This window comes from Azolla caroliniana, unplaced genomic scaffold, assembly GCF_043228905.1.
Source record: "Azolla caroliniana isolate FFs.n. ecotype wild unplaced genomic scaffold, voAzoCaro1.0.p SCAF_8, whole genome shotgun sequence".
Lineage (NCBI taxonomy): Eukaryota > Viridiplantae > Streptophyta > Polypodiopsida > Salviniales > Salviniaceae > Azolla > Azolla caroliniana.
In genome coordinates, this window is record NW_028230443.1 from 15832155 (window position 1) to 15848665 (window position 16511).

Below are 16511 nucleotides of genomic sequence, written 5' to 3' on the forward strand. Positions count from 1 at the left end.
GTGATTACCGGGTTGATTAATTAGTGGTTACCAGGTTGATTAATTAGTGGTTACCTGGTCGATTTATTAATGAGTATCAGGTTGATAAATCATTGGTTACCAGGTTGATTTATTAGTGGTTACCTAGTTGATTAATTAGCGATTACCAGATTGAGCACTAATTATCGGGCTAAGTAATTCGCGCTTAGTAGTTAGTGAAGTCTGTCAACGTTTTTAGGCTGGAACCTTCTTCACACTAAATATACGATATATCTTTTATATATGTGCACCCTCTATGCCATCTTCTTAACACAAATCTTTATGTTTGTGTATATATTTTTGAGCACGTGAGTTCACTTGCAAAAGGATATGTGAGTGGCGTGAAATGGTTTTGCATTTAAGTCACATATTGGACCTCTCATATATACCATGACCATATCCCTCTTGGATAGATTAACAAAGGAAGAAACACAAGAATATATAGCCCGAGATTTTGCATATTCAACATTTAAGTTTAAGAATCTACTAGAGTGCCTCTCTATTTTGGAAAGGCAACAAAAGACCCTCAACTTTTAGTGTTATATTCAGCGAACCATTATGTGTGAGTCATTTGCCAAATAGCTTCTAACCAAGAGTTTTTTCATGAAGTACGTTTTGGTCCCAAAGTATGATTAAGAGGGTAAAGAGTGGGTGAGGATAGTGACCAATTGCTAATTAATCATAGGGTTTAGGGCGTACATCTATTTAGAGTACCCCTCTATTTTGGAAAGGCAACAAAAGACCCTCAACTTTAGTGTTATATTCAGCGAACCATTACGTGCGAGTCACTTGCCAAATTCGGTTCTAACCAAGAGCTCCTTCATGAAGTAAGTTTCGGTCCCAAAAGTATGATTAAGAGGGTAAACAATGGGCGAGGTTAGTGATCAATCGCTAATTAATCATAATAAGGTAAGGTCAAAATAAGCAAGTATCACTAATTAGAGAACCCCATGAAGGAAATCACTGCTAATTAAGGTAAAAGAAATAGAGTAAGGTCAGGGGTATGATTTGTAATTAGTGAAAACTGAAGGGCAGTTCTTCTTCTTCTTCTTCTTCTTCTTACTCTGTTTTTTGTTGGGTTCATTCAGCAGATAAATGCACGTATGGCCATGGCCATGGCGATGCTTGGCTCCTCCCCCTCCCCCTATCCCCCCCATGGCTGCCTCACAACAAGAAGCTCCGCATCTCCTCCTCTCTTAACTCGTCTTCAAACGGGTATTCATGTCTCCATCCCTGTCTTTTGTGTCCATCCTGTTTCTTCAGTATTCATCACACAATTTCTTTCGTTGTATGTTTGCTTTAGATTTCAGTTCATCTGCGCATGTTTCGAGAGGTTTTTTCTCACAGCGAGGGTGCTTCTATGCAAATTCTAAGTCTACTACCCTCAGTATAGAAGGTACAAATGGAAGCAGCTCATCTGATCAGAAAGAAGGTGAGAGAGACTAGACACTCAAACACACACACATACAGATAATCTATGCTAATTATGGAACGTCGAGCATGATCGGTTGAAACTAGGAGTGTCTGAATATATGTGATAGAGGTGCATATGGTCGGTGGGAGTCCCTGGAATGAGCTTCAGGAACCTTCCTTTTCCCCAAGTGCCTAGCTCAGGACAATAGTGGCATTCAATCTCAATGTTGATTTCCCAATAAATATCTGGTTCTGATCTCGTTACCCATGCTTGAGTATCCTTAAACACCATCACTTTAGTTTTATCAAGGTTCACTGACAAATCTTTGCCTACAAAAAATGACACTTTAAAGCATCCAGATGTCTTTGTTGTCCATCCAGAAAGTCAGAGGGTGACAGTGTCATCAGCATATAGAAATATCAGTATGGCACTGAACCACCAAATCTCTCTATCCAATTAGATATACAAAGACTGAAGAGAGTATTGATAGTGGGCATCATTGTTTCATTCGAATTGTGCCAGCTATTACTTCCTACAATCCATTAGGACACACTTTTCCTGACACTGATTAATACACTGTCAGCCAAAGATATGTCAACATTGTATTGAGTGTTACACTGTCAGCCAAAGATATGGCACTGAACCACCAAATCTCTCTATCCAATTAGATATACAAAGACTGAAGAGAGTATTGATAGTGGGCATCATTGTTTCATTCGAATTGTGCCAGCTATTACTTCCTACAATCCATTAGGACACACTTTTCCTGACACTGATTAATACACTGTCAGCCAAAGATATGTCAACATTGTATTGAGTGTTACACTGTCAGCCAAAGATATGGCACTGAACCACCAAATCTCTCTATCCAATTAGATATACAAAGACTGAAGAGAGTATTGATAGTGGGCATCATTGTTTCATTCGAATTGTGCCAGCTATTACTTCCTACAATCCATTAGGACACACTTTTCCTGACACTGATTAATACACTGTCAGCCAAAGATATGTCAACATTGTATTGAGTGTTCCATTTCATGCAATGACTAGAAGCCCTGGAATCCTGTAGATATGGAATGGGAAGCTATGTTGGAAGTAATGCCCAATCCCAAGGACACAAAATTTAGAAAGTGCGGAGTTTCAATTGTAGAGCCAAACAAACTCAAGCTACATGTATGTACCAGTAAAATCTCGTGAAGATTAATATCTTCCTATGATCTTTTGCAAAGATTCTTATGCTTCCAGTGGAAAGATTCTTATGTCTCAGGAAAGTTCTCGAGTCTCACACTATAGAATTCCATTTTACTGCATGCATAAAGATCTTAATGCTTCCAGTGTCAGTCAGAGGCAATATCAAGAAACAATATTGGAGGCGACAGAGAAATTTATCGAGTCTCATACTAAAGAATTCCAGTCTCCTGTATATGTATCACAGTCTTCTCATTGATAGTTAGTGATCATGGCTTCCAATTCTTCTTAGATTATCACAATTTTTTTCTTATGAATGCTTCCAATCTCTCAAGGTTATTGATATGGAAACCCTATTTTTTGCAACTTCAACTGCATTATACTAACGGAGAACAATGACGATGAATTGTTTGAAGTCTGAAAGGTTTTCGATTCCAAGATATCACATGATAGACTTAAGTGAAGTCCATCAATGTGGCTCTGACATCAACGAATACACATAGAAACATTATTCAAATATACGAAGTGTTCTTGTCAAGGATTGAGAGTTACATCAATAGTATCCACAGAGTAGAAACATAATTACTCTTCGTTGAACTCTTTGTTGTTACAGAGGAAATAATGTGACAGTCATAGAAGATCTTAGAAATTTCTAGAAGGCCCACCATATTTGACAATTTAGAAAGTTCTAACCCACTCTGAACTCTACTTTTCTTTTTCTCTTTTTCTCGAATGTCTGCTTAAGAAAATTGAATTGCTGTATTTTATCATGGTTTTTAAGAGTTATACCTTATTTCATATGCAGAATAGTGTCATGTAAATAAAAATGATTTTCCTTCCATAATTAGCTGGAAAAGAAATCATGCATCAATGTGCTGATAACCAGGAAGATGGATTTTGGAGCAGGAAAATGCAATATAAGCTTCCGAGACCTAACGAAGAAGAACAAATGGTGTATAAATGCTCTTATGGCAAGCTTGATCGATTTTCCTGCAGTAATGAGCTTTACAGGCTCAGCACATGCCGAGAGTAAAGGTCTGGATTTAAATGTGATATACAGTGACATAGCTAGTTTCGAGATAAGTGCACAGCTATTGTATCTTGCAACACTTCTTGGTTTGGTTGGAGTGGGCACTTTCTTTGTTGTTCGACAAGTGTTGGTTCAGAGAGAGCTCGAATCGGCTGCAAAATCTTTACAGGTTTGTTGGGGGCCTCATTTTGTTAGTCAATTGCATTAGGGAACACTTCTTTATTATTGCAAAGATACCCCATGGTTTTTAAAAATTGCCAGAATAGCCTGTCTATTTCTTGACAGTTATAGTGAATACAATACCCTCTGATTTAATTAGGCTTAACCCATGATTAATTTGGTTTGAATTAAGAAGTTCTTTATAAGCTATTTTTGACCCTACTTAGATATTAATAGGGTGATTAATTAGTTGGTGTATTGATTGCTGAACTAATTAATTGTTAATTAGGGGCAAACGAATTTATCAGCCTATTAACCGCTAATTCATTCAATCAAGTAATCTGAATTGGGCCACCGGCAGTAATTAGGCTTATTATATCTATTTATCCCTATGTAAGGGCTGATTAAGCCTTATTGAGATTGAGGGTTATCTACACAATCTTAAGACACTGGGAGCTATTATGGAAATTCTTGTAAAACTGGGGGTTCCTGTGGTAAATATGTGGATCACAATGGGTATAGTGGCATTTTTCTCATCATATAACATATCTCAGTAGAAAGTAAGGATTTGCTTCCAGGTCACTTGGGCTTACGTGATTTTCATATAAATGATAGGATCGTGTTCGAACTGGGGAAGCACTGCCAGTAGAATACTTCGAGCTTGGAGCCATTATGCTCCGGAAAAAGTTCTTTGTACTTTCAACCAAATATTTGCAACAAGCAATTGAGAAATGGGATGGAGACCCTCAAGATCTTGCTCAGGTTTTTGACCTTACTTCAATTATGTTCTCTCAATAGTTCTACATATTTTTGTGAGCATTATGTTTACCACAAAGTTACAGGCACATTGTATTTGGAAATGTTTTACGACCATGCATGTGCTTTAATTATCGTATATATGCTTTAACTAGCACATATGTGTTTTGACCAAGGTGTGTATCTTCCACAAGCATGTATGTGAGGAAATGCACTATTAATTTTGAGGGCATTTCGATGCTATATCTAAGCATGTTTGGGGATGTAGAAATATGCTAACATTTTTTTAGAACATGTATGTATGTGTGGGAATCGAGTATCATGTTTGAGAGCATTATGATGATGTCGTAACCAAGCTGTATATGTGCATGGAAATGTGATAATATTTGTAAGAGCTTTATATGTTTAAAGCAAGAATGTACATAGGTGTAGAACTCCACTAAGCGTGAGATTGTCTTTTCAGGTACACAATGCTCTTGGATTCAGTTTGTTTAATGATGGGAAAATTGACAGGAGCATAGCGGAATATGAGAAAGCTGTTAAACTGCAACCAGGCTATGTGACAGCATGGAACAACCTGGCAAGTGCGTATGAGAAGAAGAAGAACCTACCGAAGGCATTGAAAGCATATGAACAAGCTCTATTCTTTGACCCAAACAATAGTGTCGCTAAGGAATATGGAGATGCCGTTAAGGCAAAGCTAGAGAGACTTGCTGGAGTCCCCGTCAAGTATGACGATTGAGAAATGTTTATTTGTCGAGAATCTGTCATTCCTCTTGTAATGTTCACACAAACATTTGAAAACCGGTCCAACATGTTCAATAGTTACCATGTGGGGCGATATGTATTATTTAGTGTTTATTGATGAGATTTTTTCTAATCACAATAAACATGGGAATGCCATTCCTGCTCTATTGAAAATCTGTCAATTTAAAAAGCTTTTGTAGATTGGAAATTTGTGGCGGCTTTGGGCATTTTTCTTATTCGTGAAGCTTGTGTCGAACTGCTGATTTATGTTCTTGAAACATATGGATGGATAGCAATGTAGAATATCCGAGAAACGTATGGATGGATGGATATGCTGATTTATGTTCTTGAAACATATAGATGGACAGCAATGTTTAACATACGTATTAGGAAAATGATTTCTTTTAGATAATAGGGTTTGGCAGATTATATTTCATGATCACCCAATTCATTGTTTGCAGTTAAGCTCCCTATTGTTGGGAATACTTAATTCTACTGCAGCAACAAATGATCTGCTGATAAGAGGTGTTTCTTTGTGTAACATCATATCTATATATTTGTGGCATTTCAATGGTTTAGCCGTAAAATAGGAGGGCAGATAAAACTATGTGTATATTTATGGTGGTTCGATAGTTTTGTCATAAACTAGACAAAGGGAATTAAAACTGAGGCAAGTCTTTCGGCACATACTGTTCCCATAATGCCTTATCCACAAAAGGAAAGTATGAAGAAGGTGATGGATGCAATGCCCTTATGCCTAAAAAGAACTCCATTTTCGAAGAATCAATCTGAAGCCCTAATAATTAATGTACGCGTTAATCACGTTACCATGATCATCTTAACCACTATACCACACCAATCTTCTCTTATTATTTTACCTTTAAAATAACAGAGGAAACCTCGGTATTTTAAAAAGGTTGGCCCAGAACCGGGATGGGGTGAGAGAGGCTCGAACTCTCGACCTCAGGATACCTCAGGAGCTATGAGACCTACGCGCTAGCCAACTGCGCCACCACCCCCTGATGTTGAGGAGTGCTTGATTCAGCAAAACATTCCAATTATAAAGTGGATAAAAATTCGCTATAAAAGCAATCGAGTATTGCGTCTGCCGGGAGTCGAACCCGGGTCTATTGCTTGGAAGGCAATTATCCTAACCGTTGGACTACAAACGCATTTGATGTTAATCTTAAGCTAAATCTATATAAAGAGTAGATTGATGGTCAAGAGACAGGCCATTTTTATAAATTCCCCTGAAAACACTATCCCCTGCAACAGACCCATAGCCATAGCCAGCAGCTTCAGCAAGCCTCCATGAGCAATATGTGCATGTCGCACTCGGAGACAGTCAGAGATGGTGAGAAATGGTAAGAAGAAGAAGAAGAAGAAGAAGAAGAGTAGGAGGAGGAAGAAGAAAATGTTAAGAAGAAGATCAAGGGATTCTAAAGAAAGTCAAGGAAGTGTTCTATAGGAGAGAGAGAGAGAGGAGGAAGTCAAAGGAAGTCGCCTAAGTCAGAGGAGGCTAAAAGAACAAGGCTAGAGAACACTCTAGATCAAATGGAACCAAGGTTAGAGAACCTTCTGAAGGAAAGTTGAAGAAGATCCAAAGTCAATGGAGGCTATATGATAGTTACCTTATCTAGAAATTTCAAAGAGTGTTCTGGATCAGAATCCTGCTAAAAAAAAGTCAAAAGGGTGGTTCAAAAACCCAAAGTAGTTCTCAAAAGTCAATGGCAAATGGCAAGAAGAGGCTAGAAGCCCGTAGAACTTTCCGGAACATGGGGGAAGTTTGTGCTTAACATGCTCCGATGTGTGACTGAAGTAACAAGCAACTTGAAACCAGCTCCATCTGTCTTCATAGAAGCACTCAAGGCTTGTACCTGTGTCCCCAATGGTACCTCTTCATCTTCAGAATCTTTCAGTCAAGGCAAGATCCTTCATTCTCACATTATCGAAATCGGCTTCATTTCAAATCTCTACGTAAACAACACCCTCGTTTCCTTGTATTCAAAATGGGGGCTTCTTGAAGATGCTAATAACATCTTTGTGAGTATGTCAGAACGAGATACTGTGACGTGGAATGTGATGGTATCAGGGTATGCTAAAGATGGGCACAAGCCCCACATGGCCTTTTATTTGTTGCATCAGATGCGTATAGAGGGCTTCCAAGCAGATAAATTCACGTTTGTTTCCATCTTAAAGGCTTGCAAGATGATCACAGGATCTTGTTTAGGCCATGCCAAGATGATTCATACCCTCATTATCACATGTCATTTGGATCTTGATGTGTATGTGGGGAGTAGCCTTATGCATGTGTATGGTGCTTGCCACAGCCTCCTAGAAGCTTCCAAAGTCTTTGATGAATTCCCAGATCGAAATGCAGTCATGTGGAATGCTATGATTTCAGCTTTTTCTGACCATGGCCTCAGTAATGAAGCTATTCAAACTTTCATTCATATGCAACAATGTAAAGTTCACCCTAATGATGCCACTTTCATCTCCATCTTGAAAGCCACTTCTACTATGGAGGATTTGACTTATAGTAGGATGATTCATTCCTTCCTTGTTGAAAGTATTTTTTGCCCAAATGTGATGATCAATACCACCCTCGTTGATACATATTGCAAGTGTGGGAGTATTATGGATGCAAAGGATGTTTTTGAGAGGCTTTCTAAAGATAGTATTGTGACATGGAGTGCAATGCTCAGTGGATATGTAGATCATGGGTATGAAAAGGAGGCACTAATTTTGTTTGGGCAAATGATAAATCATGGATTCGTTTTGAATGCCATTATATTTGTGGTTGTGTTGAGAGCATGTTGCAAACCAGACATGATACAATATGGGTATTTAATCCATATGCTCATTATTGAGGGTGGTCCACTAGATGAATTTGTTGGCTCAGCTCTAATAAATTTGTATGTAAAATGTGCAAAGATAGATGATGCATACTGCACTTTTTGCAAATTTTCTGAACGAAATTTGGCATCTTGGAGCTCAATGATCGAAGGATATACCGAACATGGGTGTGAGTCAAAAGCCATTGCATTGTTTCAGAAAATGATATATGCAGGAGAGAATCCTAATAGTGTTATATTCCTTAGTGTGTTCAAGGCTTGTTCTAATATACATGACTTGAAGAAATGCATTTCTTTTCATGTGCAAGTAATCGAGAATGGATTTTGGATAGATCCGTTTGTTGGCAATACTCTTATAGACATGTATGCAAAATGTGGTAGTATTTCAAAAGCTTTGGAAGTATTCAATAAACTGCCAAAGAAGAGTGTTATGACATGGAATGCACTCATATCAGGGTATGTATATAGTGGTGATGGTTGGGAGGCTCTTCGTCTTTATGAGAAAATGCAAGCTGAAAATATTGATCCAAACAGCATCACATTTTCAAGCATCATAAAGGCATGTTGCATCATTTATGCTTTAGAAGAAGGCAAAATCATTCATTTCATCATAACCCATCACAATCTTGGGTTGGATATCTTCTTGAAAAGTGCTCTTATCGATTTATATGCTAAAAATGGATGCTGTGAAGATGCGTGTATGCTCTTCGACAAGTCCGTGAAACACGAACTTGTGCCATGTAATGCGATGATGAGAGGGTATGTTCACCATGGCCAATTCCAAGATGCACTTAAACTATTCTCACAGATTGAAAGGCCGGCAAGCAAACCTGATAGTGTTATGTTTGTTAACCTACTTCAAGCATGTTCTTCTACAGGAGCACATATTGAAGGCAAGTTAGCTCACATGTTCATACTAGATAGTGGATGTGAATCGAACCTCTTTATTGGAAATGCTCTTATTGACATGTACAGCAAATGCGGAAGCATAAGGGATGGTCTTAAAGTGTTCTCTACCTTGGAATCTAGAGATATCGTCTCATGGAGTGCAATGATTGCAGGATTTGCTTGGAATGGCGATTATGATATGGCTTTTCGCCATTTCATGTACATGCAACAAGATGGTTTTAAACCAAATGAGGTCACATTTATTAGCCTTTTCTCCTTCTGTAGTCAAATTGGATTCGTGAGTGAAGCATCACAAAACATGGATTTGATGAGGGAACTCTATCATGCTCAACCAACAATGGATCACTATAATGTTATGGTCGATGCCCTTGGGAGGGCAGGGTTCTTAAAGGAGGCAGATGACTTGATTCAAACTGTACCCTTTGCTCAGAACCTTGTGGGATGGGCATCTTTGCTCAGCCATTGCAACACTCATTGTAACACAATGCTAGGGAAGCATAGCTTTAACCATTTTATAACCTTTGATAGCACACATGCATCTGGGTACATGCATATGGCAATCATCTGTATGAAGGAAAAAGACATGTAGGGAGGATATGGTGATGGTGTTTCGGGGCAAGGGGGTTTAGTTTACATATTGCACCTGATGGATATACGAATATTTTGTCAAATCGAATTCCCCAAACAGCTTAGGACAAGCATTGATGCATCGGAAAGGAACTAGACATGCGACAAACCCATCGTAAGGTTTCAAAATTACTTTGGATAGACGTTCTGTTGGTTCATAGGGACGAACTACATATGGAATGGGGCAGTATAGACATGGATTTTATGTGTAAATTTGTGATTAATATGCAATCACTGTGAGGAAATGAGAGATTCTCTAATAAAGAGGAATAAGCACAACACACATAATATTCAAGCTTGCACTCCTACATTTTTCCTCTTTCATCTTCCATAGTCGATGATTGCCTTGAAAGATACTACCACGGAATTCTTCGGTAGACTTTGAATTATTGCTTGAGAATATGACTAGTGGGAGAGAGCCATGTATTGATGGCCAAATACAGTCTGAGATCCCTTTTTCTCCGTTTTAGTAGAGTATCTTTAAAAGTGAAGGGGTGTAATAAACACTACACTGGAGGTGGATCTTGACAGGAATTTTCGACGGAAATTTGAGTTGTGGTTGGCAGATACTTGAGCTCCAGGGTTTTCATTAGGCAATAGGTGGCAGTTTGCTAGTAAAGAAACCAATTTTCTTACATGAATGAGGGAGCTATGAGTTTGAGGAACCTAAAGCACTTGTCAGCACTTTTCGCACTAATGTGGGAAGGAGAATAGAGAGGTTGGGTAGCCTTTGGAATCCATGTGGTGAAACCGTCATGTTGTGATGGCATTTTGAATTTCTAAAAGTTCATGAGCGTCATTAAACACTTATATGTGAGCTATGAAATTCTATGGGGCAACTGAATTATGGTAATTTGGTGATTCTACAATGTGTGATTGCCTTCTAAGTTCTTGGTAAGTTCCAATGGTTAATCCAGTATATGTGGAGGATTCTCCAAGTAAAATACGTATGATAGAGAAATAGGGAGGTTTTCTCAGTGGGAATCTCAGGTCATTATTTTAAAAACAATATCATCACAAACCATATATCTAGTTTTTTGTTCGTTTGTGCTTAAATCCTCTCTAGAATTGTTCCATGAGCACCTTCATAATGGCCCACCTTGAAGTAGCAGCAAACACCTTCGCAATGGCCTTCACAACTTCACTATTTTGGTCATCCTAACTTTGCCACATTGATCTTCTTCTAGTGGGTTTTACGAATATATTTTTCAATCCCAAGATGATCGTTCTAGTGCAATTGGTGTGAAATTGGATGAATGCTTGTAGTAGCAGATCCTTGAAAATATCCAATGTTTCTTTTACCACCCTCATAGATGCTAAATAGCATGTTCTAAGGAGAGAATTGGTGTACAATTGGATCAATGCTTCTTGAATCCTTAGCAGCCAACCTTCTGAACAATGTGAATTTATCATTTCTGAAATGCAATTCAAATAGATGTGCAAGAAGAAGTTTTGTCTTGCTCTATTTTATATCAAATTGTCTTCAAAAGAGCCTCAATATCTACCTCAAATGCACAAAATACACATCGAGAAGAACTTTCAATTGGCATGATACAATTTTCAATCTATACTAGGTAAGTCAAGACCAACTTAAGGTCAGTCAATATCTGTTCGTTGGAATGAGTTTGTAAATTGCCACCATTTGAGTTAGCTACTGCTTGAATAAGCTTACTAAAAAGGTAAGAAACCTCAGGAGAAAATTGCTGAAGACTAGTTACCATGTATATCAATTGGAGGTTTCTGATTCTACGATATCTCAAAATTTAAGAGGTATTAGTCACTTGAATGTCAGAATCTATCACAAGTAGATGTGATTGTGTGTGCTACACGTACAAAATTCGACATTTTTAAAACACAAATGCACCCAATATCTACAAATAAAACATATGATACACAATACTCATTTGCCCTTCATTTGCTGCACTCTCACCAAATGTAACATAGTTATGGTTCAAACTACTCAACCTTGACACACTTCTAACATCAAACTTGATCATAATTCAATGGTTTAGGATGGAATTTTTGCAACTGTCAATCCCTACTTTAGTTCGTTTCAACCCATACTTCTTCTAGGTCGAGGAGTTGTGTGGCAATGTATAGAATGTTTGGCATGGTTTACGGTGTATGACAATGTTCACAAAAGGGTTTTTTGTGGGATTCAATCCATACTTTTTTCCATTTTTTATTTGGAATCAACCCTTGTTTTTTCCATACAGAGGACCTATGCTTGTGACAATACAGACAAAGATGCAAACATTAGCACAACCTGAATTGAGAGTCATTGCAACAGATGTTCCATTTTTTCTATTCATAACATAGATTATGCCCTTAGCATAGAGTTAGACACAAATACATTGGCTTTGCAGAGAGCTCTGCCTCCTTTACCAACCAGAGTATCCCTGGCGATTGATACTATGAGATATCGGTATCACTCTCATCCCTGCCTTACACAATCATTCCTCACATGTTGGTTTGGGAATGATGTGTTAATGTCAATAACATGAATGGTGACATCAAATGTTACCTTGTCACAATTCTTCAATTCAAACACGTTGGATGGCGAGCTCTATTCTCTTTTCTAGCACATCTTTCTTTATCCATAAATTTGTGAGAATTTCCAGGCCATTTAGACTTCAGCCAGTGATTCCGCTTTCACCTTATTTGCTTCATCATCAGCACCTTCATTTTCGTCATCTTCATATTCTTCTTCATCGTCACCTTCTTCATAATCTTCATCACTATCGCTAACTTCATCCTTCAAAGAGGAAAACTCAGGTGGTCCCTCTGTCTTCTCGGTCATGGCTTTACCCCGAGTTATGACCAAATGCCTTATTACCCTTTCATCTTTATCCAGAAGAGTTTTGAACTCATTGATTGCTTGAGCCTGTATCTGTATGTTCATCAAAATGTAGTTTGCGTTTTTTGCTTTTTGAATTTTGTATGCTAGTTTTCTCATGCCCCAATCATCCAGCCTCCAAATTCTCCCTTTCTTCTCTCTAACAAAATCTGTCAATACATGGAAACAACAGAGAATCACACTTGATTCTTAATCAAAGTCTGGAAAGAAGAGGGGGAAAAAATTGTCTGTTGATAAACTAACCTTTCACCTTCTTAATCACATCCTGAAGTTCATCTACACGATTTTCATGTACAAGAAATACTGCCTCATAATGACGAGCTGTCCAAAATTTAAAAGTTTGCCTCATATTTCAAAGACATATCCAGGTTGTAGAAAAGAAGCATAATTGAAGTAAAAACACTAACCTGCTTCAAAACCTTGTTTGCTCTCAAAAAGCAGCTTGAGTACTTCATTTGGTTCCTCTGAAGCAAAAGAATAATAAAATACAGGAAGCGTAAGATAATACATATTACAGTCTCTGATGGAGATTATGCAAATGTGCTAAATTGCTTAATTGCAACTTGCAAAGGAAAGCTTAGAAATACTGCGAACCATTTGTTCTTTGCCATCAGTCTTAATGCAATCAAAACAACAAAAAACGCCAAAAAACAGAGCAAGATATTGTGCTCAAATCTCTTAAAAGAACCATCAATAAGAAAGATAAGACAAAACTGCAAATTATTTGTTTCTTAACAAGCAATCAGAAACACAACTCGAGAAAGCAGTGGAAGATACTGATTGACCCACTGCCAAATCTGTTAAACACGGCTTGCAAATGGAAAGAATAGACAATACCAGAAAACATTTGTTTCCTTCCAGCAGAGCCTCAAATGCAATCAAAACACACATAAAAGCAAGAAATCATCCGAAGGTACTATGCACAAGTCTTAAATACTGCTAGCGGAAGGAAATAGTAGACAATGCTGCAAACCATTTGCTTTCTCCCAGCAGGATTAAAAGCAACCAAAATATAAAAGCGCAAGAAATCAATGAACAACACCGTGCCAATTCAGTTTAGCAGCTGTCATCCTTCCAAATCATGTTGTATTAGACCCAATGCAATGAGCACTTCATGTCAATGAAAGAGCTGGCAAAAGTTAAGATTAGACAATGCCACAAACTATTTGACCTAGCCAGCAGCCTTAAATGCAATAAAAAACATAAAAATATCACCATATGCGTTCTTTTATTGTTCTCTTACGGTATCACTGAATCACTTTTTTATGTTTACTTGATTCCTAGGAACTCTTGAAATGAGGCAAAACAACATTGTGAGGACAATATGAACTTGGCCAAAGAATGGCCCTGGCCAGCCAGCCTCATCATTTGGAATGTGAATAGTCCATTCCAATCAACACGGGATTCCAATGTGCCAAGAGATGTTGGCAACCTATGAAGTCACTTCTAAGTTATTGTTATTCTTTTTCTTCTTCAACACAATTGAGAAGCTAACAATTAAAACACCAAAAATAAGTCAGAAAACAATGCAAGATCCTCTCAAGTTAAGGCATAAACCAGAAAGTGTAGTTTCAAGTGATTGAAACAGAAAACTGGAATTGCAAAAATTATATAAAACTTCACAATCAAAACACACAAGAAAGAAATGAAGAAATTTGAAGGCAGATCCTTCCAAATTTAAGAAATAAACCAGACTTTATGCAAAGCGAACCTCGATCGATCTCGAATAAATCCGGCACTACAACCTTTTCTTTCTTCTTCAAAAGCTGTGGTTCAGGTTCAGGTTCAGGTTCAGGTTCAAGTACGGCAAGACAGACCTGAATAAGGACAGAGGAAAATTGTTTCTAAACGGAAATGAGTTATTCATGCAAAAAAGTCGGAAACAACAGAGACACGAGAGAGAAAATAAGAAATTTGAACCAGAGAGAGCGAGAGAATAAGAAGAAGAAGATTGAATGAGAGAGAGAGAGAGAGAGAGAGAGAGAGGGAGGGAACCAGAGGAGAAGAATAGGAGGATCGAATGTGCAGCGAAGAGAAGGAAGGGTTCTTCCAGGGAGATGAAGAGGCGGTGAGAGGGCGTGGAAGGTTGTGCAGGAAGCGAGGAGTGGCAGGAAGAAGGCAGTGCAAAGCTTCCATGGAAGCTTGGAGGAGAAGCAAGGAGGAGTAGAAGGAGAGAAGGTCACACAAATACACTGATACATAACATATATCCACAAGGGCTACACTGGATGGGCATGTGGCCACATGGATGGATGGGCGGCCGATCAGATATGGACGGGCAGGCAGGTGGCAAGATGGGCGGGATGTTTTCCTCTAATTTGCCCTATGTATGCATGTGATGAATCAAAGATAAGAATGGTGGAGAGCATTGATGTCTAGGAACTAAAAACATGTGAACGCATGTGAACGGAGATGGGCATTTGGCTAGATGGATGGATGGGCGACCGATCGGATATGGGCAGGTAGGCAACCGGCAAGATGGGCGGGATGTTTTCCTCTAATTTGCCCTATGTATGCATGTGATGAATCAAAGATAAGAATGGTGGAGAGCATTGATGTCTGGGAACTGAAAGCATGTCAAGTCGGGTCGAGTGATCGTGAGGTAGATGAGACTCCCGATTAGTTATCAATACTAAGTCAGCTCACACTCTATGGTGCCGGAGTTGGCATCTAGTTTGAGGTTTCGATCGAGAGGTGTTGCCACATATTTGCAGTCAATCATCTCCAACTTGTATAAGAAGCTGAGGATGTAGTCTTGTTGAGAGATCATAATGCCGCCCAGAGTCTGTATTACCTCGATGACAAGGAAGTAATGGAGCTCCTTCATGTCCGTCATCTCGAATTTGTCGGAGAGGAGGGACTTGACCTTGTTGATGTCGACCAGACTTTCTCCGTCAATGACCAAATCATCCACGTATAGGATGATGACAATCAAACTTTAAGGTTTTAGAGAGGCTTCTTTAATCGGTAGATTGCTTTCGGACGGATGTTGGATTCGAAGTTGAATGGTTGTACCATGTACACCTCCTCTTCTAATTCACCTTGAAGAAAGGCGTTCTTGACGTCCATTTGATGGAGGTGCCACCCTTTCGCCACTACAAGTGCAATCACGGTCTGCACAATCGTCATCTTTGCCATCGGGGCAAAGGTCTCTTCATAGATGTGTTTATGTGTATCCTTTTGCATTGAGTTGGGCTTTGTAGCGATTGACAAAGTCGTCAGCATTATACTTCACTTTGTAAATCCATCTATAGTCGATTTCCTTCTTGTGAGGCGAGTGGGGGATGAGATCCCATGTCTCATTCTTAGAGAGAGCTTGTATATCCTCGTTCATTACTTCGACCCGTCGTGGATCCTTCGTGGCTTCAGAAAAAATTTCTGGTTCTCAAACTGGTGCCACCTTCATCATAAAGGCATAGTGATGTGCCATATAGTCATTGTAGTTGAATCGGCTAACATGATTCTTTTCAAGGGTGGAGCGATAGAAATTTTCGTTTGCCGATGTGAGTGCTTTCTTAACTACAGGCGACCTCATAAGAGGCACATCAAAGCCACCGAGCTCACTGTCGAGTGAGTTAGTTGATTCATTGTCGTCGAATAGACTGTCTTCATATTCTGGCATTTTGGCCTTCCCTTTGTCCATCTTTTGACTTGGCCGAGATGTGATTTGGTGGCTCGGGGGCTCTTGTGGCCCACTGAGCCTCGTTTTGATTGAACTTTCTTCGAACATATGCCTTAGTTTATCTTCGTCTTCTATCTCTTGGTTACCCAAGTTCAGGTCGACTAGAAATGGTTCGAGAGGAGTTGGCTCTGGTTCGTACCATGATGTTGATTCGTCGAAGATGACGTCTCAACTTACACAAACCTTCCGAATAGAGGGGTTAAAGCACTTGTACCCTTTTTGCTCCGATGACTATCCTATGAGGATACATTTCTCCGACTTGGGATCTA

General features: G+C 38.9%; 3 protein-coding genes and 2 non-coding genes across 7 annotated transcripts; 2 read left to right on the plus strand and 3 right to left on the minus strand.

Moving 5' to 3' along the window:
- The first annotated feature begins 1068 nt into the window (after window positions 1-1068).
- LOC147861083 (Tetratricopeptide repeat (TPR)-like superfamily protein) lies at window positions 1069-5445 on the plus strand. Its single transcript, XM_087323759.1, has 5 exons — window positions 1069-1233; window positions 1322-1450; window positions 3527-3819; window positions 4425-4571; window positions 5029-5445. The coding sequence occupies exons 1-5, from the start codon at window positions 1122-1124 to the stop codon at window positions 5305-5307; spliced, it is 960 nt and encodes a 319-aa protein (XP_087179885.1). The 5' UTR covers window positions 1069-1121; the 3' UTR covers window positions 5308-5445.
- Window positions 5446-6246: 801 nt separating this feature from the next.
- On the minus strand, window positions 6247-6331 carry TRNAM-CAU (transfer RNA methionine (anticodon CAU)). Its single transcript is given in 2 exon segments — window positions 6247-6282; window positions 6294-6331. It is a non-coding gene; the product is annotated as a tRNA-Met (tRNA).
- Window positions 6332-6412: 81 nt separating this feature from the next.
- On the minus strand, window positions 6413-6484 carry TRNAG-UCC (transfer RNA glycine (anticodon UCC)). Its single transcript has one exon. It is a non-coding gene; the product is annotated as a tRNA-Gly (tRNA).
- A 112-nt stretch (window positions 6485-6596) lies between these two features.
- LOC147861086 (pentatricopeptide repeat-containing protein At3g09040, mitochondrial-like) lies at window positions 6597-10572 on the plus strand. Of its 2 annotated transcripts, XM_087323714.1 has the most exons (2): window positions 7100-7236; window positions 7643-10572. In XM_087323714.1, exon 2 carries the CDS (start codon window positions 7695-7697, stop codon window positions 9663-9665), a length of 1971 nt encoding a protein of 656 aa, XP_087179840.1. In that variant the 5' UTR covers window positions 7100-7236; window positions 7643-7694; the 3' UTR covers window positions 9666-10572. The 2 variants fall into 2 exon arrangements, with proteins under 2 accessions (XP_087179839.1, XP_087179840.1); XM_087323713.1 differs by having other exon boundaries at window positions 6597-10572.
- Window positions 10573-11981: 1409 nt separating this feature from the next.
- LOC147861087 (Translation elongation factor EF1B/ribosomal protein S6 family protein) lies at window positions 11982-14733 on the minus strand. Of its 2 annotated transcripts, XR_015530145.1 has the most exons (6): window positions 14556-14733; window positions 14272-14377; window positions 12968-13024; window positions 12804-12881; window positions 12228-12709; window positions 11982-12143 (listed from the first exon to the last, which is right to left on the minus strand). XR_015530145.1 is itself a non-coding variant. In XM_087323794.1 (5 exons), the coding sequence occupies exons 1-5, from the start codon at window positions 14694-14696 to the stop codon at window positions 12330-12332; spliced, it is 762 nt and encodes a 253-aa protein (XP_087179920.1). In that variant the 5' UTR covers window positions 14697-14733; the 3' UTR covers window positions 11982-12329. The 2 variants fall into 2 exon arrangements, 1 of the variants encoding a protein (XP_087179920.1); XM_087323794.1 differs by having other exon boundaries at window positions 11982-12709.
- Window positions 14734-16511: the final 1778 nt, after the last annotated feature.